This window comes from Hemiscyllium ocellatum, chromosome 2 (assembly GCF_020745735.1).
Source record: "Hemiscyllium ocellatum isolate sHemOce1 chromosome 2, sHemOce1.pat.X.cur, whole genome shotgun sequence".
Taxonomy (NCBI): Eukaryota; Metazoa; Chordata; class Chondrichthyes; order Orectolobiformes; family Hemiscylliidae; genus Hemiscyllium; species Hemiscyllium ocellatum.
The window spans coordinates 43,888,897-43,910,356 of record NC_083402.1 but is presented as its reverse complement, the minus strand read 5'-3'; the positions used below and the strand labels follow the sequence as shown (position 1 = coordinate 43,910,356).

The 21,460-nt window shown below is 39.3% G+C and overlaps 1 protein-coding gene across 3 annotated transcripts in view; it reads left to right on the top strand.

The window, feature by feature from the left end:
• LOC132822947 (xanthine dehydrogenase-like) overlaps positions 1-21,460 on the top strand; it is a 142,888-nt gene that overhangs the window by 72,471 nt on the left and 48,957 nt on the right. For all 3 annotated transcript variants that reach the window (XM_060836402.1, XM_060836384.1, XM_060836394.1), the window contains 8 exons: positions 3,669-3,812; positions 3,948-4,071; positions 6,192-6,421; positions 9,031-9,140; positions 11,963-12,067; positions 13,632-13,710; positions 18,417-18,531; positions 20,678-20,758. In XM_060836402.1, the coding sequence (XP_060692385.1) occupies positions 3,669-3,812; positions 3,948-4,071; positions 6,192-6,421; positions 9,031-9,140; positions 11,963-12,067; positions 13,632-13,710; positions 18,417-18,531; positions 20,678-20,758 (988 nt within the window). The remainder of the gene's footprint in view (positions 1-3,668; positions 3,813-3,947; positions 4,072-6,191; positions 6,422-9,030; positions 9,141-11,962; positions 12,068-13,631; positions 13,711-18,416; positions 18,532-20,677; positions 20,759-21,460) is intronic.

Genomic DNA, 21,460 nt, shown 5'->3' with positions numbered 1-21,460 from the left:
AAGTCACTTATTCTTGGTCATAAACCATCTGCTCCAAACCAAAAAGCTGACAGAAACCCAATTACATGGTTGAGGAATAATTGAAGTTGAAATCAAACGAAAGGTGCAAAGAAGTACACAGGAAAGCAGAAACTAGAAACATTGCATGTTCTACAATATCAAGAATTGTTTCTTTTAAGCAGAAAAACTTGTTAGAAAATGAAAGAAGTTAGTCAGCAGAATTCAAGAGTTACTTTCAAAAATACTTGTCAGATTATTTATGGGAGAAAGTGAGGACTGCAGATGCTGGAGATCAGAGCTGAAAATATGTTGCTGGAAAAGCACAGCAGGTCAGGCAGCATCCAAGGAGCAGGAGAATCGACGTTTCGGGCATGAGCCCTTCTTCAGGAATTTATGGGGTTAAGAAAGCTGTCAACCTGCATGTCTTTCCAGACCTATTGTTATGAATCAGGCCAGACCCCCTCAAACAATTTCAAGGGAGGAGCCTAACTTTGCTTGTTGTTTGTAAGTTGATATTCCAGGAGAGGTGTAGCTGGTTTTAACCAAACAGAATTTATTTACAAATTTACCGAATGAAACACAAACAAAAGAGAACAGAATATAGAATAACTTAGCCTATCTGAAAACCCAGCAGATTTTCCCAACCTAATGATGCTGTTCCAATATTTGCAACAATCCCCATAAACACTGCTTGCCAAAAAAAGATAAAATCAAACATAGGGTTTTACAGGAGAGATGTCAGAGTGAGGGAGGATCAGTATGGACCTGCTTCTTAGGGTCCAGCAACTTCACAATCTGACTGACTGCTTTCAATGAACAGCTAGACTGTTAAAAACCAAACCAAGGGTGAAAGTCAGGACTGCAGTTGCTGGAGATTAGAGTTGATAGTGTGTTGCTGAAAAAGTGCAGCATGTCGAGCAGCATCCGAGAAGCAGGAAAATCAACGTTTCTGGCAATAGCCGTTCATCAGGAATGAGGCTGAGAGCCTTGGGGTAGAGAGATAAATGGGAGGGATTAGGGCTTGGGGAAGATAGCTGAGAGTGTAATAGGTGGATGGAGGTGGGGAAAAAGGTGATTGGGTGGGAAGGAAGATTAGATTAGATTACTTTAGATTCCCTACAGTATGGAAACCGGCCCTTCAGCCCAGTAAGTCCACACCGACCCTACGAAGAGTAACCCACACAGACGCATTCCTCTACTCTCTATTTACCCCTGACTAATGCACCTAACATTGTAGGCAATTTAGCATGACCAATTCACCTGACAAGCACATCTTTGAAACCGGAGCACCTGAAGGAAACCCACACAGACGCAGGGAGAATGTGCAAACTCTACACAGACAGTCGCCCCAAGGTGGGAATTGAACTCGGGTCCCTGGCGCTGTGAGGTAGCAGTGCTAACCACTGAGCCACCAGGCCACCCAGATGAACCAGTTTCACCAGTTTCCTCATTTCTCCTTCCCCCACCTTGTCCCAGTTCCAACCTTCCAACTCAGCACTGCCCTCATTACCTGTCCCATCTATCCATCTTCCTTCCCACCGGTCTGCTCTATCCTCCCTCTAACCTAACACCTTCACCCCCACTTCCGTCCAATTATTGCACTCACACTACCTTCCCACCCAGCCCCACCACCCCCTTCCATTTGTCTCTCCAACCTGAGGCTCCCAATCTCATTCCTGATGAAGGGCTTTTGCCTGAAAAGTTGATTTTCCTGCTCTTCAGATGCTGCCTAACCTGCTGTGCTTTTCCAACACCACACACTCAACAAAACCCAACCCAGACCAAACCAAAAAAGAACGGAACTGGGAGAATTGACCACCCCCCTTTCATTGTCCAAGGTTTTTAAAAAAAACTTGAAAGTCTTTTGCCTGAGGCAGTATCTGTTAGCTATAATCAAATTGGCCCTAAAACCCTTCAGACCTAGACCTTTCGGAATTGCAGCTTTTATGACCTCACTGATAAAAGGCCAAGGACAGCATTACCTTGCTAAAGGAGCAGCATCGTCACACTATGAAAACACCATACTCACTATTGAAACATGTCAAACATCATTGAGGAGATTTGTTCAGCATGGAATCATACAGAAAGAGAAGAGGCCCTTCAGCATATCGTGACTGTGCTGCCAAAACACTAAAAAAACTAGAAATCCTGGTTTGTGAGCTGGCCACACCCAGGCAGACTGCTTCTATTGTCTAACTTTTAAAAAAACACTCAAGGTCTCATAAGCTGTTTATTTTTGTGGTTTTGGTAGATTGCTCGGCACTTCTGCCTTATAACCTCTCTTCAAAAAAAAGTTCAAAATAACTGTTAAAGCTATAGCATAACCACACTATGGCCCTCATAATTTTTATACATCTCAATCACACCCCTCTCAAACTCTTGTGCTGTAAGGATAGCTTTCCTAATCTGTCTAATCTCTCTTATTAACTGAAATTCACCAGCCCAGGTCACATCCTGGTAAATTTCATCTGCACCCAGCACTATCATCCCTTTCTGATATGGATTCCAGAACTACACACAATATTCAAACTGTGGCCTAACAAGCATTTTATAAGGTTCCAGCATAATCTCCATGCTCTTAAACACAGTGCCTCAGATAATAAAGACAAGAATAGAGATGCTTTCTTAACCATTTCATCCACCTCTCCTGATAACTTAAAAGATTTTAGTGTATGTACACACCAATGTCCCTCTGATTCTCAGTGCTTTTCAGGTTCTTACTGTTCATTGTATGTTACGTTGACCTGTTTGTCCTACCCAAGTGCATGACCTCACATTTATCCAGATTGAATTCCATTTGCTCCTGATCAGCCCATCTGACCAGCTCATCTATATAATTTTGATCTAAGGCTATCCTCCTCACTAATTACCATCCCACCAATTTTTGGGTCATTTGTCAATTTCCTGATCAACCCTCCTACATTCAAATCTAAATCATTTGTACAAACTGCAAACAGCCAAAGATCCCAATGCTGACCTCAATAGGGCACATGTCCAGTAAGAAACACACTCCTCGACCCTCTGCTTCCTGTCATTCAGCCAATTGTTGATCCAGTTTGCCAAATTTCTTTGGATTCTATAGGTTCTTGCCTTTACTATCAGTCTTTCTTGCGGGACCTCATTATGCCTTGCTGTTCAAATAGAATACACATTCAAAAAAGTCAATCAAGTTGGTCAGACACAAACTCCTCTTATTAAACCTTGTTGACTGTCCCTGATTGGTTCTGCCTCTCCAAACACAGATTAATTCTGTTCATCAGAATTAGTTCCAACACTTTGCATACCATTGATGTTGGAATGACTGGCCTGTCATTTCCTGGTTTGTCCCTTGCTCCCTGCTCTCATAATGGCACCACTTTAGCTCTCCCCTAGACTTCCTGCTCTGCTCTGTGTCCAGACAGTAATTAAGTATTTTTGCAGCACCTCTACAACGTTCTTCCTTGCCTCACTCAACAAGTGACCTCTGCGCAATATGCCAGAAGTTAATAGATAAATGAGGAAAATTTTAGGAAATTCAGCATGGTCATTGCCTGAGCAATCAGTGATCAACACTTCTCAAAGCATGGTCAATGGAACAGAAGATGCAGTTGTAATTGTGAAAAGCATTGCCATAGTCCTTTGAATGATGGAGTAAGTTTAAGCATGCATTTTCTTTGTCTTACATCCAGACCACCGGTGAACTACTTTACGTCAATGACATATACCCTCAACAAAATGAGTTATTTTCAGTATTTTGTCTGAGCAAAGTGGGAAATGCAACAATCAGTCACATTGACACTTCAGTGGCTGAGAAATGGATTGGCGCTGTCAAGGTAAGTAGTAAATTGAATTTGTGAGTGCATTGTTTTCCAATGCTGTCTGTTTGGCATTGTATATATGAACAAAACAATGCCCAAAATGTCTATGTTAAGCTTTGATTAATTAATCTCATCTATTTCAAATCATAGGTAATCTTAGCAAAGGACATACCTGGATCCAATACATTTATGCCTCCACCCTTTGAGGTTGAAGAGATTTTAAGCAGTGGTCCTGTTCTGTATGCTGGGCAGCCAATCGCATTATGCGTTGCAGGTAATGCAACTGGAAAAAGTACAAATCCAAACAATATCAAATTCAATCCTTAGAAATCTAATTGTGCCTGAAAACAAATACAGAGGAGGCAGTGGGTGTACCGTGCCTGTCTATTCACATGATTATGGACCATTTAAGACTGGTGCTGTCCACCTGTTACAGTGGGCTACATTTGCAAACAGTACATTTATTGTGTGTCTGTTCGGCAAAATGAGAAATTGCACATGATTTATTTGCTTAAAGGCAGCCAGCATTTTTTTTAAAAGGCATGTACTCAGTAATGAAACGCTGTGAAAGGATTAAACTATCTAAGTAGCTAGGTTCTTGGAGGCAGCATTGAATACCCTGGTTCGCTTTGTTAACTAAGAAGAGGAGATCTCAACTTTCAGTATGAAACAATGGGAAACAATGAAAAAGAAGAATTGTGGGAAAATGGAAAAAGATGCAGATAAGAGTTGACCCAAAATGAAGATGTAGATATTGGAGGATTGTTTTTCCCTACATGCAATACTGTACCATCTTAGGTTTGAGGATGGCTTTCTTTCACTCTGGTACTGTAAGTCCTGAAATGTCTAAATACTGTATCCACAAACCTTGCCATAGGGGAGGTCAATGAGATTTGCTGGAGAAGGCAGGTGGGATGCTTGAGTTTTCATCCCCTCCTTCCACTATTTGTGCTTGCCCTCCTGTCTGGGCCGGTGGAGGATGCTCCAAACTGTTGCCAACTGTGTGATTGTTTCTTCTCGATTTTGAGAGGTCTTGGGCTTGACCTTCCCTCAAATCAATGGGGATGCTTTCAGATGGATCGGGTGGCTCAAAGATGCTCTGAAGCATTTCCTCTGCCTTCCTGGTAACTACTTGCAACAACAAGCTCAGAGTAGAGACTTTATTTTGTAAGCCTTGAATCAAATGCATATGATGTGACCAGCCCATTGTTTGATTGGCCTCATTTAAAATATGTAAACACGTTTCCAGAAAATCTTATATTGTTTAGAATCTAAAATAAAATATAACTATATTTCCACCCAAGAAAATATAGAAATAGAACTCAAACTTAAAGCTATACATTGTTCTATGAAGGGCTTTTGCCCGAAATGTCGATTTTCCTGCTCCTCGGATGCTGCCTGATCTGCTGTGCTTTTCCAGCACCACTTTAATCTATTGTTCTGTCGATGTTAGACACCAAGTTTCCAAATAGTAAGAATAATATATCATGAATATTCATTATAGCACCCCCCCCCACCTCCATCCACACATCATGTGATCTAACGTTTTCTTCCCTTCACCCCTGTGAAAAGTATTGGCCATAGAAGCAGAAGACAAGAATCTATAAAACAGCATATAAAAGATGGTAAGTTGGAGAAAGGTTATTTCCAGAGAGGAAAAAAAAAGTAAAAAAAATGTATACACTGAAATGAATGTACTGGTCCTCTATTTTGAAGTACATAAGACAAATCAGACCGGTATACCTTACTTACAACTTTTCCTTTATTTTTTGATCTCCTGGGAAATCACTTTTTGTGTGATTTTCCTTTCCCTAGAGCTGGTGAGAAGGGAAAATAATTGGATGAGTTGGCCCTGGAGTGACACTCATCCCTTTCTCACCAGATCAGCAATTATGTGCTGGCTGAGAATATCCGAGAAAAACTGACGAATCAGCAATTAAGTGTTTCAGATTTAGTGCATTCTATATGGCAGCACCTTTACCATTGAGATCCCCTAACCAACACTTTCCTCTTATGGAGTATAAATATCATTTCCCCTTCAATTTGACATTTCTTTCTAGTGAAGACAAACTTCAATAAATTATGTTTTTATTCAGCAATACTCAAATAAATAAAACGATAGCCCACATTTGCTCTCTGCTACATAAGTCTGTATTGCATTGTGTGACTATCTTACCAAAAGGAGACATCAGTTGCATTTTGTAAAATGTTAGATATAGTGAGAAATCATGCAAGTATTTGGTAAAAACATATCCATGATGATAGATATAGCAGTGTTGATCAATTTGTGAATTGCACATTTTAGGATTATTTTAATTACAGGTGTTGGTTTTCACTTTTGCTTCAGTAGCTGCCAAGATATGTGTATTAATCGTATTCATTTTTGATACTAAGTTTCACAGCATTTTGCTCTGGAGATGATAGAAGAAATAAAGGTCACCTACAAAGATGAAAAACCACCAATAGTGACCCTGGAGGACGCTATTGAGCAAAAGTCCTTTCATCCATTATCAGGAAAGGAATTAGTTGTTGGAGACCCTGAAGGTATTATTTCAGAATCTCTTCACCAAATTGAAGGGGAAGTTAGAGCAGGTGAACAGTATCATTTCCACATGGAAACACAGGTAACTCTCCTTTTACATTTAATATATAGAACTGAAATTAATTAAAAGATTAGTGACAAGGGGAGGTGCATAGTGAATAATTATGTTGATAAATTTAATTCTTATTTTAAGATTGATGTTATGATGAAAAGTCCAATGGATGCCATATCCAAATCTCTTACTTGCCTCCATCTCCAGATCTGTTATAATCACCATCACATTTGTTTTGCAGTTTCAATATTGAGTTCCTGACTGATCTAGAGTGCTTCGTGCAAGACATTGGTAATGGGCTATGTATAGAACAGGTACATGCCTGAAGGGAGTAGAGGTTAGGTCACGATTTTTAGAGTCATAGAGTCATCTAGCACAGAAACAGACCACTCAGCCCAACTCGTCCTTGCTGACCAGATTGCCTAAACTGAAGTAGTCCCATTTTCCTGCATTTGGCCCATACCCCTCTAAACTTTTCCTATCCTTGTACTTATTCAAATGTCTTTTAAATGCTGTAATTTTGTAAAGATAGTGGGAAAAAATTAACTTTGGATTTAGTACCTGGGATCTTTATTGAACAAGATTTTTTTTTAAAAGAAACTTAAAATAGCCACAACAATAGGTTGAAACAACTCATGAAACCACAAGTAAACAAGAAGAGTCTGAGCTGAAATTATCATGATCACCTTGTTATTTTAAGGCATTGAAACATAGATCTGTATTTCCAGTTTGACTTGTACCTTTCTGATTAAGTGTCACAAAATGAGATGAAAGAATCATCTGCAAAATTTCCAGCCTGAGAAACAATGAATTTGGATACAGGAAAACATGACTGAATAAAAACATGAACAAAGGATGATTATTGAAGTTGAATGAAAGCAGCAGCTTTCTAACCACATTCTGGACAACTTTCAGGAGATATAGATAGTTGTGCCATTTTGTACTTCCACAGCTCCAGAAGAATGTCAGTACAGACAATAAGATAGTTAGTGAGCTTTGTAGAATGGAAGCTATCATGTGTGATCTGCCAGCTTATGGATGCAGAGACACAATAAAAGAAGCCATTGTTGACCACAAGTAACATCTAGTGTGATTGCTTGACAGAGCTTGCCAGATGAAGATGAAGTTGAATTGGAAAAGATTATAATTAATGATGTTTGATCATTACACAAGTACACAGATCATGTGCTGACAGAGAAAAAATCTTCTTGTAGGTGATGATATGGTGAGAGCTATGGCAGTGATGCAGTGACTAATAATAGTAAAAGCAAGGCAACCATTTGTTGAATTGAGGAGTTTTGGGCAAAATTCTTGCATAATTTGTCATCGGAGTATGAACCATTATGCCCATTCACACTCGAAGACCTGCTGTTGGTATTGCAGCATCAAATAAGAAGCAGCATTCATTCAAATCAAGCAACTAGTGATAGCATCACAAGTGCCGAAATGCTATGACATGATAGTAGTAAAATACAGACATCGATTTTTAGCTTTCGTAGTCTGATTTTAACACTTGAGACCTTCATCGATTAAAGTAGTTTTTAACATAGAAGAACACTCAAAATGGCTACAACAATCAGCTGACCATAGAGTGAGCCTGTTAATGAAACCATCAACAAACAAGAAACAATCTGGGCTGAAATTAACTGTCTTATCAAAACACATTGAAACTCAAATCTGTATATGCTATTTGACTTACATCTTTATGACATATTACGATGAAAGTCTCACCCATAACTTGCCCAACTTGGAAAGCAATAAGCTCAGATACAGGAATACATGAATGAACTGTATTTTGAGCAGTTGCTTGGGCAGAGCGCTGGAAAAAGAGTAATAGATTTGTAACCGCAAAACTGTAAGACAGTCTCACTCTTCTTGTTTTCTCTTAGTGCTTCAAAAGACAATGCTCAGCAATAAGGCAATTAAGAAAAATATCCATGCACTGAGAATTCAAAGTTGTCTGCTGCTGAGTATACAAGACATCAGTTAAACAAGTTTGTGTGTGGGTGTTTGTGTATAAGATTTAAACATGAGGTGCATAGACAGTCAAGTATCTGTTCTCAAACTTGATCTAGATGTATCTGCAAACTCTGGAAATATAGATAGAACATTCTAGAAATACTCAGAAAATCAAGCAGCACCTGTGGAGAGAAAACATAATTAACAATTTCAGGTTTTGTTAAAATTTCATCAAACCTGAGCAAAGTTAGAGATATGGTAGGCTTTGAGTAAGTGAAGTGGGAGGTGGGTAGAAAGGTAAGTGAGGAGGGAGTGCGAATGAGCAAATTAAAGAAACAAAAGCTATGGCACAAATGCTAAAATAGCAACAGCATGAATGCAAAGCAAATGGATTAAGGTAGAATTGAGAAAAAAATAAGCACATGCAACAGGATGTGTTTAGAGGTTGTCATCTAAAATTATTGGACTTAATATTAAGTTCTTCAGACTTCAGATTACTAAGATGAAGTACTGTTCCTCAAGCTGGTACTCAGCTTTGCTAGAACACTGCAGCAGACCAAGGACAGAAAGGTCAGAATGGGAGAAGGTGGGCAGTTAAACTGGTGCATAGCAGAAAATTCAGACTCATCTAGAAATAACTATCTTCAGAGATCATATTTTAACTATTTATTTTTGGACAGATTTGTCGGTGCACGCCTACTGATGATGGTTTGGATGTCCAGGCATCTTGCCAATGGTTGGACTTAGCACAACAAGCTATTGCCGGTGCATGTGGAATACCTGCCAAAGAGTAAACAGATCTTACCTTCCTCCCACTTTGTGACTAACTTGCTGCAATTAATTTACAGCTTGTATTAATGCCAACATTGAAATTGTAGAAGGCAACTTTGATAAAAGCACTGGTTAGAATATGGCGTAACATGTTTAGACCTCCAAGGCATAATTGACATGAAACTCACAAACACAATTCTCTACAGAAAAAAGGAAAGGGACTATGACAGTAAAGGGTCTATCACATTTATCAGGACACTCATACATTAACTGTGCAATTCATCACCATATAAATTTTCTAATAAGTACTGTAATACAGTATTAACCTTTAAATAAATACAACATTACCATCTCTTCTCTTCAGTTGTGATGGCTGGACACAAAATTTGTAAGACGGCAAGGCCATAGCAATTAAGAGGATCTTATGTCTTATTTCTTTAGTTGAGATTTGGAGATACTGGTGTTGGACTGAGGTGTACAACGTTGAACATCACACAACACCAGGTTATAGTCCAACAGGTTTAATTGGAAGCACTAGATTTCGGAGCACTGCTCCTTCATCAGTTGGTTGTGGAGTATAAGATTGTAAGACACATAATTTATAGCAAACACTTATAATTTCAGTTATATCACACTCTATATTGAAAAAGACCTGGGTTGTATGTTAAGTCTCTCATCTGTCAGAATGATCATGTTGATTTCAATTCTTTCATATGTAAATCGCAGAGCTTTTTTAAACTTACATTCTCAAGTGAACTTTAACAATTGGTGTCATGTCAGCCTAGATAATGTATTGAAGGTGTAAGCTCCCCTGTGTGAGACTGTCTGTGCCACAATGTTTAGACTGATTCTAATCTAAAAAATTGATTTACAGAATCTTACATGGATTCATGTAGTTTTTGAGCAAAATAAAATGTAATTCTGCAAGTACAAATTCACCTCACAAACTTATATATGTATGTGTGTGTGTGCGTGGGGTGGGGGGGGGGGGGGTGGAATTATGAGTGTCTGAGAGAGAGTGTGTGCATGTGTGTGAGTGTAAGTGTAAAGGGGTATACGTCTGTGAGAGGGTGCATGTGAGAGTGTGGAAGTATATGTGTGAGTGTATGAGAGAGGGTCTATATCAGTGTGTGTGTGTCTGTAGGAGTGTGTGTCTATGTCTATGCGTGTATGTAGGAGTGTCTATGTGTGTGTATAATGCATTGGGGTCACCTGTAGTGTGACATGAACCCAAGGTCCTGGTTGAGGCCATCCCCATGGATACGGAACTTGGCTATCAGCCTCTGCTCAACCACTTTCTGATGCTGTCTGTCCCGAAGTCCGCCTTGGAAGATGATCACCAGAAGGTCTGAGGTTGAATGTCCCAGACCACTGAAGTGTTCTCCAACTGGGAGGGAACACTTCTGTCTGTTGATTGTTGTGTGGTGCCCATTCGTCCATTGCCATAACCTCTGCTCGGTTTCCCCAATGTACCATGCCTCAGGGTATCCTTGCCTGCAACATATAAGATAGATAATGTTGGCTGAGCCACATGAGTATCTGCACATACATGGTGGGAGGTGTCCTCACGTGTAATGGTAGTATCCATGTCCACACTCTGACATGTCTTGCAGCACCTACCGTGACAGGGTTGTATGGAGCTGTCCTGAAAGCCAGGCAGTTTGGTAGGAATAATGATCTGTTAGAGATTTGGTGGTTGTTTAAAGGTGAGCAGTGGAGGTATGGGGAAGGTCTTGGAGAGGTGCTCATCCTCATTGATAATGTACATTATCTAGACTATTGTTAAAGTTCACTTGAGAATGTAACTTTTAAGAAAAAGGTTTTGCGATTTACATATGAAAGAACTGAAACCAACACGGTCATTCTAAAAGATGACTTAACAAACAATCCAGGTCTTTTTCAATATATAATTTCAGTTATATCACACTGCAAACTTTTGCCATAAGTTCTGTGCCCTACAATCTTATACCTCCCCCCTCACTTCCCTCCAAGGCCCCAAGGGATCCTTCTATATCCATCAGAAATTCACCTGCACCTCCACACAGATCATTTACTGCATCTGCTGCACCCGATGTGGCCTCCTATATACTGGGGAGGGGAGACAGGCTGCCCTTGTGGAACGTTTCAGAGAACACCTCTGGGACACCCGCACCAACCAACCCAACTGCCCCATTGCTGAACACTTTAACTCACCCTCCCACTCCGCCAAGGACATGCAGGTCCTTGGCCTCCTCCATTGCCAGACCATGGCAACATGACGCCTGGAGGAAGAGCGCCTCATCTTCCGCCTAGTAACCCTCCAACCACAAGGGATGAATGCCGATTTCTCCAGCTTCCTCATTTCCCCTCCCCCCCACCTTTTCTCAGTTCCAACCCTCAGACTCAGCACCGCCTTCTTGACCTGCAATCTTCATCCCGACCTCTGCGCCCCCACCCCCTCTCTGGCCTATCACTCTCACCTTGACCTCCTTCCACCTATTGCATTCCCAATGCCCCTCCCCCAAATCCCTTCTCCCTACCTTTCATCTTAGCCTGCTTGGCACACTCTCCTCATGCCCAAAATGTTGATTCTCCTGCTCCTTTGATGCTGCCTGACCTGCTGCACTTTTCCAGCAACACATTTTTAAGCTCTGATCTCCAGCATCTGCAATCCTCACTTTCTCATAAGAGTGTCTAACTATGTGTTTTCTACATTTTTATTGAAAATTTGATTCAGATTTGTAGAGTTTGCAGATTTATTTTCGAACATGCAATACTTATTTTCTTGAATTGTCTTTTACTTCAGTATTAGTCAAAACAATTATTGGTTTTAATAAGCTAAAAATGTTACTCTTTATACAGTGTTAATGTCAAAGCGAATCACATGGGTGGAGGTTTTGGAGCTAAAGTTACACGAGCCAACTTAGTGGCTTGTGGTGCAGCGTTGGCAGCACATTTACTTAACAGGTAGGAAATAAATGAATACTGTATAAAGAATACAGTTAACCTCTTCATATTATAGTTAATAGAAACTTAATAGAATCGGATAGAACATGTCTTTATTCCTCCTTTCCATTCAGTGTGAATGATTGGTAATAAAAGATGAATTATTCTTCTGGAGCAGACGAGGGTAAGTGGAAAATTTACAGATATGTTCAAAATTTAATTTATGTTTTCATGCAAAAGGACATGTCTACCGGTATGTAGTTTGGTTACAGATTTAACATATTTGTCAAAAACCCAAGAAAGAAAACTTTTTTTAATACATCAAGTTACTGTGATCTAATATGGATTGCTTGAGAGGGTTTGGAAGAAAATTCAAAAATAACTTTCAAAAGATGGTTACTTGAAAAATAAAGCAAAAAAACTCTAGATCTATGGATTGGAGTGAGACTAATTGGATAATAGATTGGTCATGGTGATCTATACTTTCTAGAGACATCAAGCCAATGTAGTTTCCCCTGGCAGCATGGATGGATCTTTGGCCTCTCTACAGCTTCCACCCATTGCCAAACAATCATGAAATAGGAGCAAAGGTAGAACCTTTAAGCCTGTTCCACCAACAAAATAGATCATGGCACTTTGTCTTTTGAAATTCACGTTCCTATCTACCCTAGTGACTCTCGATTCCTTTGCCTAATGAGCATCTATCTACCTCAATCTTTAAATAATTCAGTAATCCCATTTCTATTGCTTTCTGAAGCAGAGTTCCACAATTGCTCACAACTCTCAGAGAAAATAATTGTTCTCATCTCCGTTGTAAAAGAGTGACCCTCATTTAAAAGAAAAACAACCTACTAGTTCCTTTCTTCATCTAAGCTTTCAGGGATTGCTCCAAGTTTCTCCCTTCACATTCAACATCTGTTTCTTTGTTTATTCCTGTAATCATTTGACAAATACTTTGCAATGTCTACTATGCCCAAATTTTCACATTAAAATTGTGATTATTTTGTTGCTTCTATGAGAATGTGTAGATTAATTTGATTAATGAATGGATTAGTTTTATCTTTCCTGAACCCACGGTTGGCCAACTAAGTATTATGTTAGATATATACTTTGCAATACCTAGATACAACCCACCAAAAAAGCAAATTATTTGCCTGGTATTTGACTTTAATTGAAGAAAATAAATTGACTAATATTTGAAATAATATTGGGAAAGATATCTGAATGGCATGACTATTTAGGGATTATCTATTTAGAAGTGGATGTGAAGGTTATAATGGAAATGTAACACAGAGATCAATGAGAACATGTGAGTAGAAGCAATAAGTAAAGTGGTCATCTAACATTTTGTGAGAAGTAATGGTTCTTGAGCTTCTGGGATTAAGGACTCATCACCAATGCAAAACAGCTTGCTAGGCATGCAGAATGGAATTGGATAAAAATACTACATGTTCCCTCACTAGCTCAGGAATTGAGAAAATGTTGTTATGGAACTTTTCCTCTGAAGATCATAATTTTGGTGTGGGGTTCAGTTTGGTAAATTTCAAATGAGGAATTATTCATATGAACCGTATTGTTTTTATAGACCTGCTCAGTGCCTAATGGATCTCACCGCCAATATGAAAGCAATTGGCAAACGCCATGGCTATATTTTCAAGTACAAGGTTAGAAAATATTTACATTTCTTGATGAATCTATCTTTATGTCAACTTTAGCCACTTTGATATGAAGCAGATTAATGTAAGTTTATTTTTATAAACAAATGATAATGAAGATCTGTGTTGAACAATTAAGGTGTAAATTAATTTTAGGTGAAGAAAGATTCATGACTTTTTTAAAAAAGAAATGTTTTCCAATGATAATCTTGGGCACAAAAGAAGTAAGGAAATCAAATGCTACTTGGAAAATATGGATCTAAATAAGATGGAGGAGTAAAAGGACTTGGTAGTACAAATGCATAAATTACACGCAAATTAAAAGTTGTAGACAAAATCAAATCAAGCACCATATTTTATTTCTAAAAGTATAAAAATGAAAAATAGAAAAAAATTTGCAAATCCTTTGCTTAACCTTGGAGTATGTTTTACACCAAGTTGTTAAATGGACATAGTGATGCTCAAACTGGCGGACAAGAGTAAAAGCAAAAGAGGTCTAAAAGATGTCTTTCAAAATACAGAAGTTTGAATAAATCAGAAAGAATTTCTTTGTGTTGAAGAGTGAGACTGAAGGTCATCAAATAGCCAATTCAGAAGAAACATTTTCACCCAGAGAGTGCTGTAAATGAGGAATTCACTATCATGAGGAGTTGATATGAATATTGTAGTTGCACAGAAGGAGAAGCTGAACTAACAAATGCAGTAGAAGAGAACATAGAAACACAGAAAGAAGGCTATTTAGCCCTTTGAGCCTGCAGCACCATTCGATACTACCATAGCTAATCATGCAATCCCAGTAGCTCATTATCATCCTTTCCCTTACCCCTTGATCATTCTAGCCACAAGGGCCACATCTAGTTCCCTCTTGAATATATCTAATGAAATGGCTCCAACAGCTTCCTGTGGTAGACAATTCCACAGGTTCACAACTATTTTGTGTGAAGAAATTCTTCCTCTTCTCAGACTTGAAAAGCTTACTCCTCATTCTTAGATTTTGACCCCTAGTTCTGGACTTCCCTGACATGAGAACCATTCTTCCCGCATCTAGTCTGTCCGGTCCCATCAGGGTTTTATATGTTTCTATGAGATTCCACCTCCCACCCCACACCGACCTCATTCTTCTAAATTCCAGTGAATACAAGCCAAGTCAATCCAGTCTTTCCTCATAGGTCAGTCCTGCCATCTTGGGAATCTGGTGAACCTTTGATGGAGTCCCTCAGAGCAAGAATGTCCTTCCTCAGACTAGGAGACCAAAACTGTGCACAATATTCAAGGTGTAGCCTCACCAAGGCCTGTATAACTGCAACAAGACATCCTTCCTCTGATACTCAAATCCACTCCCTATGAAGGCCAGCATGTCATTAGCTTTCCTCACCTACTGCAACTGCATGCCAACCTTCAGTGACTGCTCCGCCATGACACCCATGTCTCGTTGCACTTCACCTTTTCCTAAATTTCCACCATTCCAATAATAATCTGCCTTCCTGATTTTGCAATCAAAATGAGTAACCTCACATTTATCCACGTTCTCTTGCATTTGCCAAGTATTTGCCCACTCAGCCTGTCCAGGTCACGATGCAACCTCTTCGCATCCTCTTCACAGCACACACTGCCACTCAGCTTAGTGTCATCTGCAACATTGGAGATATCACATTCAATTCCTTCATCCAAATCATCGAATGTGAATAGCTGGGATCCCAGCATTGAACCCTGCGGCACCCCACTCATCATAGTCTGCCACACTGAAAAGGACCAGTTTATTCCAACTCTCTGCTTCCTGCCTGCCAAGCTGTTCTCTATGAGTTTTAATTTTCCGTTCTAAACTCTTCTGTGGAAGCTTGTCAAAAGTCTTTTGAAAGTCCAGATGCACAGCCTCTCCTGAAACACCCGTGTCCACTTTACTGGTCACATCCTCAGAAAATGCCAAAAGATTTGTCAGGCATGATTTCTCTTTAATGAATCCATGCTGACTAGGACCAATTCTGCCACTGCTTTCCTAATGCTCAGTTATTACACCTGTAATAATTGACTCCAGCATTTTCCCCACCACCAAAGCCAGGCTAAACAGTCCGGGTTAGTAAGAAACTACAGGAGGAGCCACAGCTAGTGATAAATGTCGGTCTGGACTGATCAGGCCAAAAGGCATGTAATTGTGTCTTTTAACATTTTCATTGCAAACCATATTTAAGCTAAAAAGAACTGTCCACAGTCATGGTGCTCTTGCACACAACTACTAAAATCTAGCAGTCTGGCTGTTATACGTCATCCATTGATCAGGTAATTCATATTAAACTAATGTGTTGTGAATAAGAACTTAAGCCCATTCATCTAATTCTTTCATATCAGCTATCTTGTTCTCTTGTCATTCCCCATAAATTTATAATGCTGGATCCTATTTCTAAACTATAAACCAGTCAATCATTCTTTATAACTGCTCATGGTTTCTGTTGATTCCCAATAGCTAGCTCATGTATCTATATTTTACAACGAATAAACTTTTACCCAATTTTTCTATTTTTATTTTGTACTCCAGACTTTAAGTGCTGTCACTTAGCTTTTAAATTAGATTAGATTCCCTACAGTGTGAAAACAGGTCCTTCGGCCTAACAAATCCACACCGACCCTCCGAAGAGAAATCCACACCCCCGTATATTTATCCCTGACCAATCCACCCAACACTATGGGCTATTTAGCATGGTCAATTCACCTAACCTGCACACTTTGGACTGTGGGAGGAAACCAGAGCACCCGGTGGAAACACACGCAGACATGGGAAGAATGTGCAAACTCCACACAGACAGTTGCCAGAGGCGGGAATTGAATCCGGGTGTCTAGCACTGTGAGGCAGCAGTGCTAACCACTGAGCCACCGTGCCGCCCTCATTTGAATCATGGGCCTGACAGAAAACTTTTCAAAATTCAAATTTGCTACATTATCTTATTAAAGATTGTCAAGATCCATGCTCATCCTTTTTTCATTATGTTATATTTATTATTATCACGTTATTCTATTTTTCTACATTACTCAACTATTCAAATTAATGTTAAAAATCACACAACACCAGGTTATTTCCTGGTGCTGTGTGATTTTTAACTTTGTACACCCCAGTCCAACACCGGCATCTCCAAATCATTTAAATTAATGGTTTAGTTATCTACTCCTTCAATAGACTCCTGTCAACCAACCTGTAAAACAGAGAGAAAACTGAAGATAATCCTTCAAATGCTTCATCAAGGTTAATTAAGACATAAAATATGGGAGCAGAGATTAGGCCATTCAGCCGATCAAGTCTGATTTGTCATTAAATCATGGCTGATAAGTTTCACAACTCCATTCTTCTGCTTTCTTCCTGTAACCCTTGATCTCTTTGATACTCAAGAACCTATCTATCTCAGTCTTAAAGATACTCAATGACCTGGCCTCCACGGACTTCAGTCGCAAGAAATTTCATCGATTTACTACTCTCTGGATGAAGAAGTTTCTCCTTATCTCTGTTCTAAAAGGACTTCCCTTTACTCTAAAGCTATGCCCTTGGGCCCTAGTCTATCCTGCCAATGGAAATATCCTCCCAATATCTTTTCTGCCATTCAGTATTCTGTATGTTTGAATTCATTCCCCACTCATTCTTCTAAACTCCACTGAGTATTAATCCAGAGTCCTCAAACATTCCTCATATTCTCGTGAACCTCCGCTGAACATGCTCCAGGACCAGTACATCTTTCCTGAGATATGGAGACCAGCACTATGCACAATACTCCAAATGTTGTCTGACCAGAGCCTTAGAGAACCTCAGAAGTATATCCCTGCTTTTATATTCAAATCCTCAAAATAAGTACAATCATTACATTTGCCTTCCCAACTGCTGACTCAACCTGCAAGTTTACCTTGAGAGAATCCTGGACTAGAACTCCCAAGTGCTTTGCACACAGACTTCTGAATTTTCTCCCCATTAGAAAATAGTCCATGCCTCTATTCTTTCTATCAAAATACATGACCTCACAATTTCCCGTGTTATATTCCATCTGCCACTTCTTTGCCCACTCTGCTAATCTGTCCAAATCCTCTGAAGCCTCCCCTCCTCCTCCTCAATGCTACTTGTCTTTACCTGCCTTTGTATCGTCTGTAAACTTAGCCAGAATGCCCTCAGCTCCTTCATCTAGATCGTTAATTATAAAGTGAAAAGTTGTGGTCCCAACACTGAGCTTTGCAGAACACCACTTGTCACCAGCTGCCTCCTTTTATCCCTACTCTCTGCTTTCTATCCATGCTCACACCTTGCCTCTGACACCGTGGGCCCTTATCTTACTCAGTAGCTTCCCGTGTAGCACCTTCTCAAAGACCAAAGACTTTCTTGAAATAATTAACCCTCCTGCATGTACACGTGGGCTGTACGGGGTTAATTGTTACTTCCACATTATTCCCTTTAACTTATAAATCTTACCTTTAGAAAATTTATGTCAAAGTTTCATTTACTCTCTATCACTGTCTATAAACATTAAACAAGAGGTGTAAAGGCCTATACATCAAACTTCCCTCAACATTTCCTGACATTGCTTTATGTAATAATCCCTCAATTATGGATCATATATTGGGTTGATGTACTTAGGTGATCTGGAAGTATACTTTCTTATGAAGTAGACAGAGTCCGTCATGCAGCAATGCATCGATTGGAACAACTGGTGCTTTAACAAGATAATATGTTTGATTTGTTCCAGGTGGGGTTTAACGATAATGGCACCCTAAACGGGGTTATCATTACTTACTATTGTGATAATGGAAGCAGCGCGAATGACGATGAAGTAACAGCATTCTTTGCATATTCCGATAATGGTAAAGTATCTCATTTTTAATGCAGTCCTCACACATCCTCAACATTTGAGCCTCGAGGGATATTTATTGACTCCTTAAGTACCTTGATCTGTAGACAAAGTGAAATCTTTTGAGTCAACACAATCACTTTTCATTTAATTCATCTACAAGGTTAATAAGAATAAGATTTTAATAGACAATAATTTAATCCAAGTTACTGGTATCGTATAGAAAAAATTGCCCTATATTGTTGAAGCATTAAACATAGCAAATTTTCCAGTTAGAAATGAATGTATATTCTGCCTTAAGTTTTTCATTCATGCTCATTCTTGATTGCACACTATAAAAACATGCCATTTTTCAGTAAAACTTCCAGTGATGAGTGACTACTAACTGCATTTAATGGTCTGCACAGAATTGGCCGTACGTAAGCAGTCACCATCACAAATTCGGGCAGCTTCTAGAAATATGTGGTTAAATCTTGTGGCTTTTTGGCTAACCGTGTGTTGTGTTCGGGTTTTTTCGAGCATTTTTCCACACAAGACCTAGTGAGATATCTCACTGTATCTTACCAACCCCAGTTCAAAAATTACCTACTCCATTCTTACGGTATTCTTCATGTACATTTTTTACCCTAATGTAACTGCGCACCATTCCCAGAAAAGAAAACCAATGTCCAGCAGAGATCTGCTGAATGTGTGGCATTCATAGCACCCAACCCTTTTTTTTGAAAGTTTGCTATACCTCCAGAGAAGATTGGCAATCCAACATTGTCCCTCAACAGCAGCAGAATGGCACAGTCATCGCAAAGCCATGCTGCTCATGCGACATAGCCACATGGCTGACTCTCCCTGACACAGACAGTGGAGCTCTGACATCCTAGACACTGCTTAAACACCATATCACACAGTTACCTGTCCTTTGCCATTTTACCATCTAAACACCCTCTCTAGCTCACCACTGCTCTATCTCCAATTCCCGTTGGACACACACATCTTGTCATTATTCAGGCAGGGAACATCACATACAGGCAAGCAATTGGACAATTCCTAGCAGGAGCTTTTAATTCCTGACAGTGAAAGCAGTCATAAACGAAATGATTTGAGGCTGCAGTTCACCACAACGTTATAAACCAAATGCTGATATTATGACGAATGGAAATTTAATATTCGATGCTGGTTGGCTGCCCTCCTTTCCCCCCCCGCTCCTCAGCTAAAGAAGGTGGTTCACCTAAGACCAGAAATTAGGCCATTCAGTCCATCGAGTCTGCTCCGTCATTCAATCATGGCTAATAAGTTTCTCAACTCCATTCTCCTGCTTTCTCCCATAACCCTTGAACTCCTTGACAATCAAGAACGTATCTATTTCTGTCTTAAATATACTCAATGATCTGGCCTCCACAGCCTTCTGTGAAAGTGAATTACATAGATTTCATGGAGTTCTCCTTATTTCTGGTCTAGAAAGGTCTTCCCTTTATTCTAAGACTGTGCCCTCATTGGCTCCAAATTCTTGTGAGTGAGTCAAGGCACTTTGCCATTGAAAGGAAAGGTGTATGTTCGAATAATGGTTTTTCATCTGCTGGTGTTTGATCTCTGATTGTTCAGCACAGGAACATTTGCAGGGCAATTCAGAATGGGCAGTAAACACTGGTCTAGATGATGACGCCCATACACTAGAAATGAGTTAAAAAAAAGACGGTGGCTGAGATGGATGTGTCCCATGGAGAGTTAAATAATCTGAATGATTTCAATTTGCACGATTGTGTTAACACAAAAGATTTCACTTTGTTTATACCTTTGTTTATATGCAGGAGGATTAAAATTGTATCCATTGAATTTGACGATGTCACCCAAATCCATTGGCATTCAACAATACGCCCATTGTAGGTGCAGACAATGTTAAATCAACTTCTCTTTACATTTGTATTCAAGATATAGGTCAATCATGAAAACTCCTCATTGGCTCCAGTCAACTTAAATTATTGTTATATTCTAAAGTAGAATTAAAGGAAGGCTAGTTTTTATTGCATTTAAAACGTTGATGAAATTTAAATGCTTTAAAGAAATTCTATATCGTCAAGTTAGTGATATAGTTCAAGATATGATCATTCCCCTTTTTCTTCTTTCTCCTCTCATACCAATGGTGTGACCCCATGTATATTTTACAGCATACAAGTGTAACAACTGGAAGCTGGTCCCTGTCGCACTGAAGACGAACCGTGCAGCTCACACATGGTGCAGATCTCCAGGTAATAGAAGACTGTTGGATTTAGGTTCTGTGTGTTTTAAATAGGTCAAAGACCTATTTGGATTTTGTAAACTCAATATTCCATACTGGTCTTTTTTATTACTATTTCAATCCTGTAACACTGAAAGTATCTGTACCTCTGTATCTGGACTTAAGGTAGCACCGAGAGGTGACATTATACATTTTTCACTGCAGCTCACTCAAGGCTATTCTATTCAATTCTAAAAACTGTAATTTAGAGAAAGCAGCTCACTTAGATTACAGTTTCAGTTACTTCAACATACAGACATGTGAATGAGTCAAGGCACTTTGCCAATGAAAGGAAAGGTGTATGTTCGAATAATGGTTTTTCATCTGTTGGTGTTTGATCTTTGATTGTTCAGCACAGGAATATTTGAATTGGAAGTTACAAATCTTTAACTGGGAACCGCAATATCGTTGTCTTAAGCTGATGTATAATATCTAATCAGATTCATACAACAAACAAATCTCAGGTAAAAGTTTACCCATGTCCAGTCCATGTTACTCAAGATGAATTCTCAGATAGACATATTAACAGATTATATTCATTGTCTAATTTATTAAAGGCGGTGCCCATTTCACTAGTGATAATGAAATTGACTATTTCGCTTTTCTTGAGGCCACATATGATCCTGAAGCTGTAAACTTAAGACCATAATCTTGCTTCTTTGGGTCGATAATT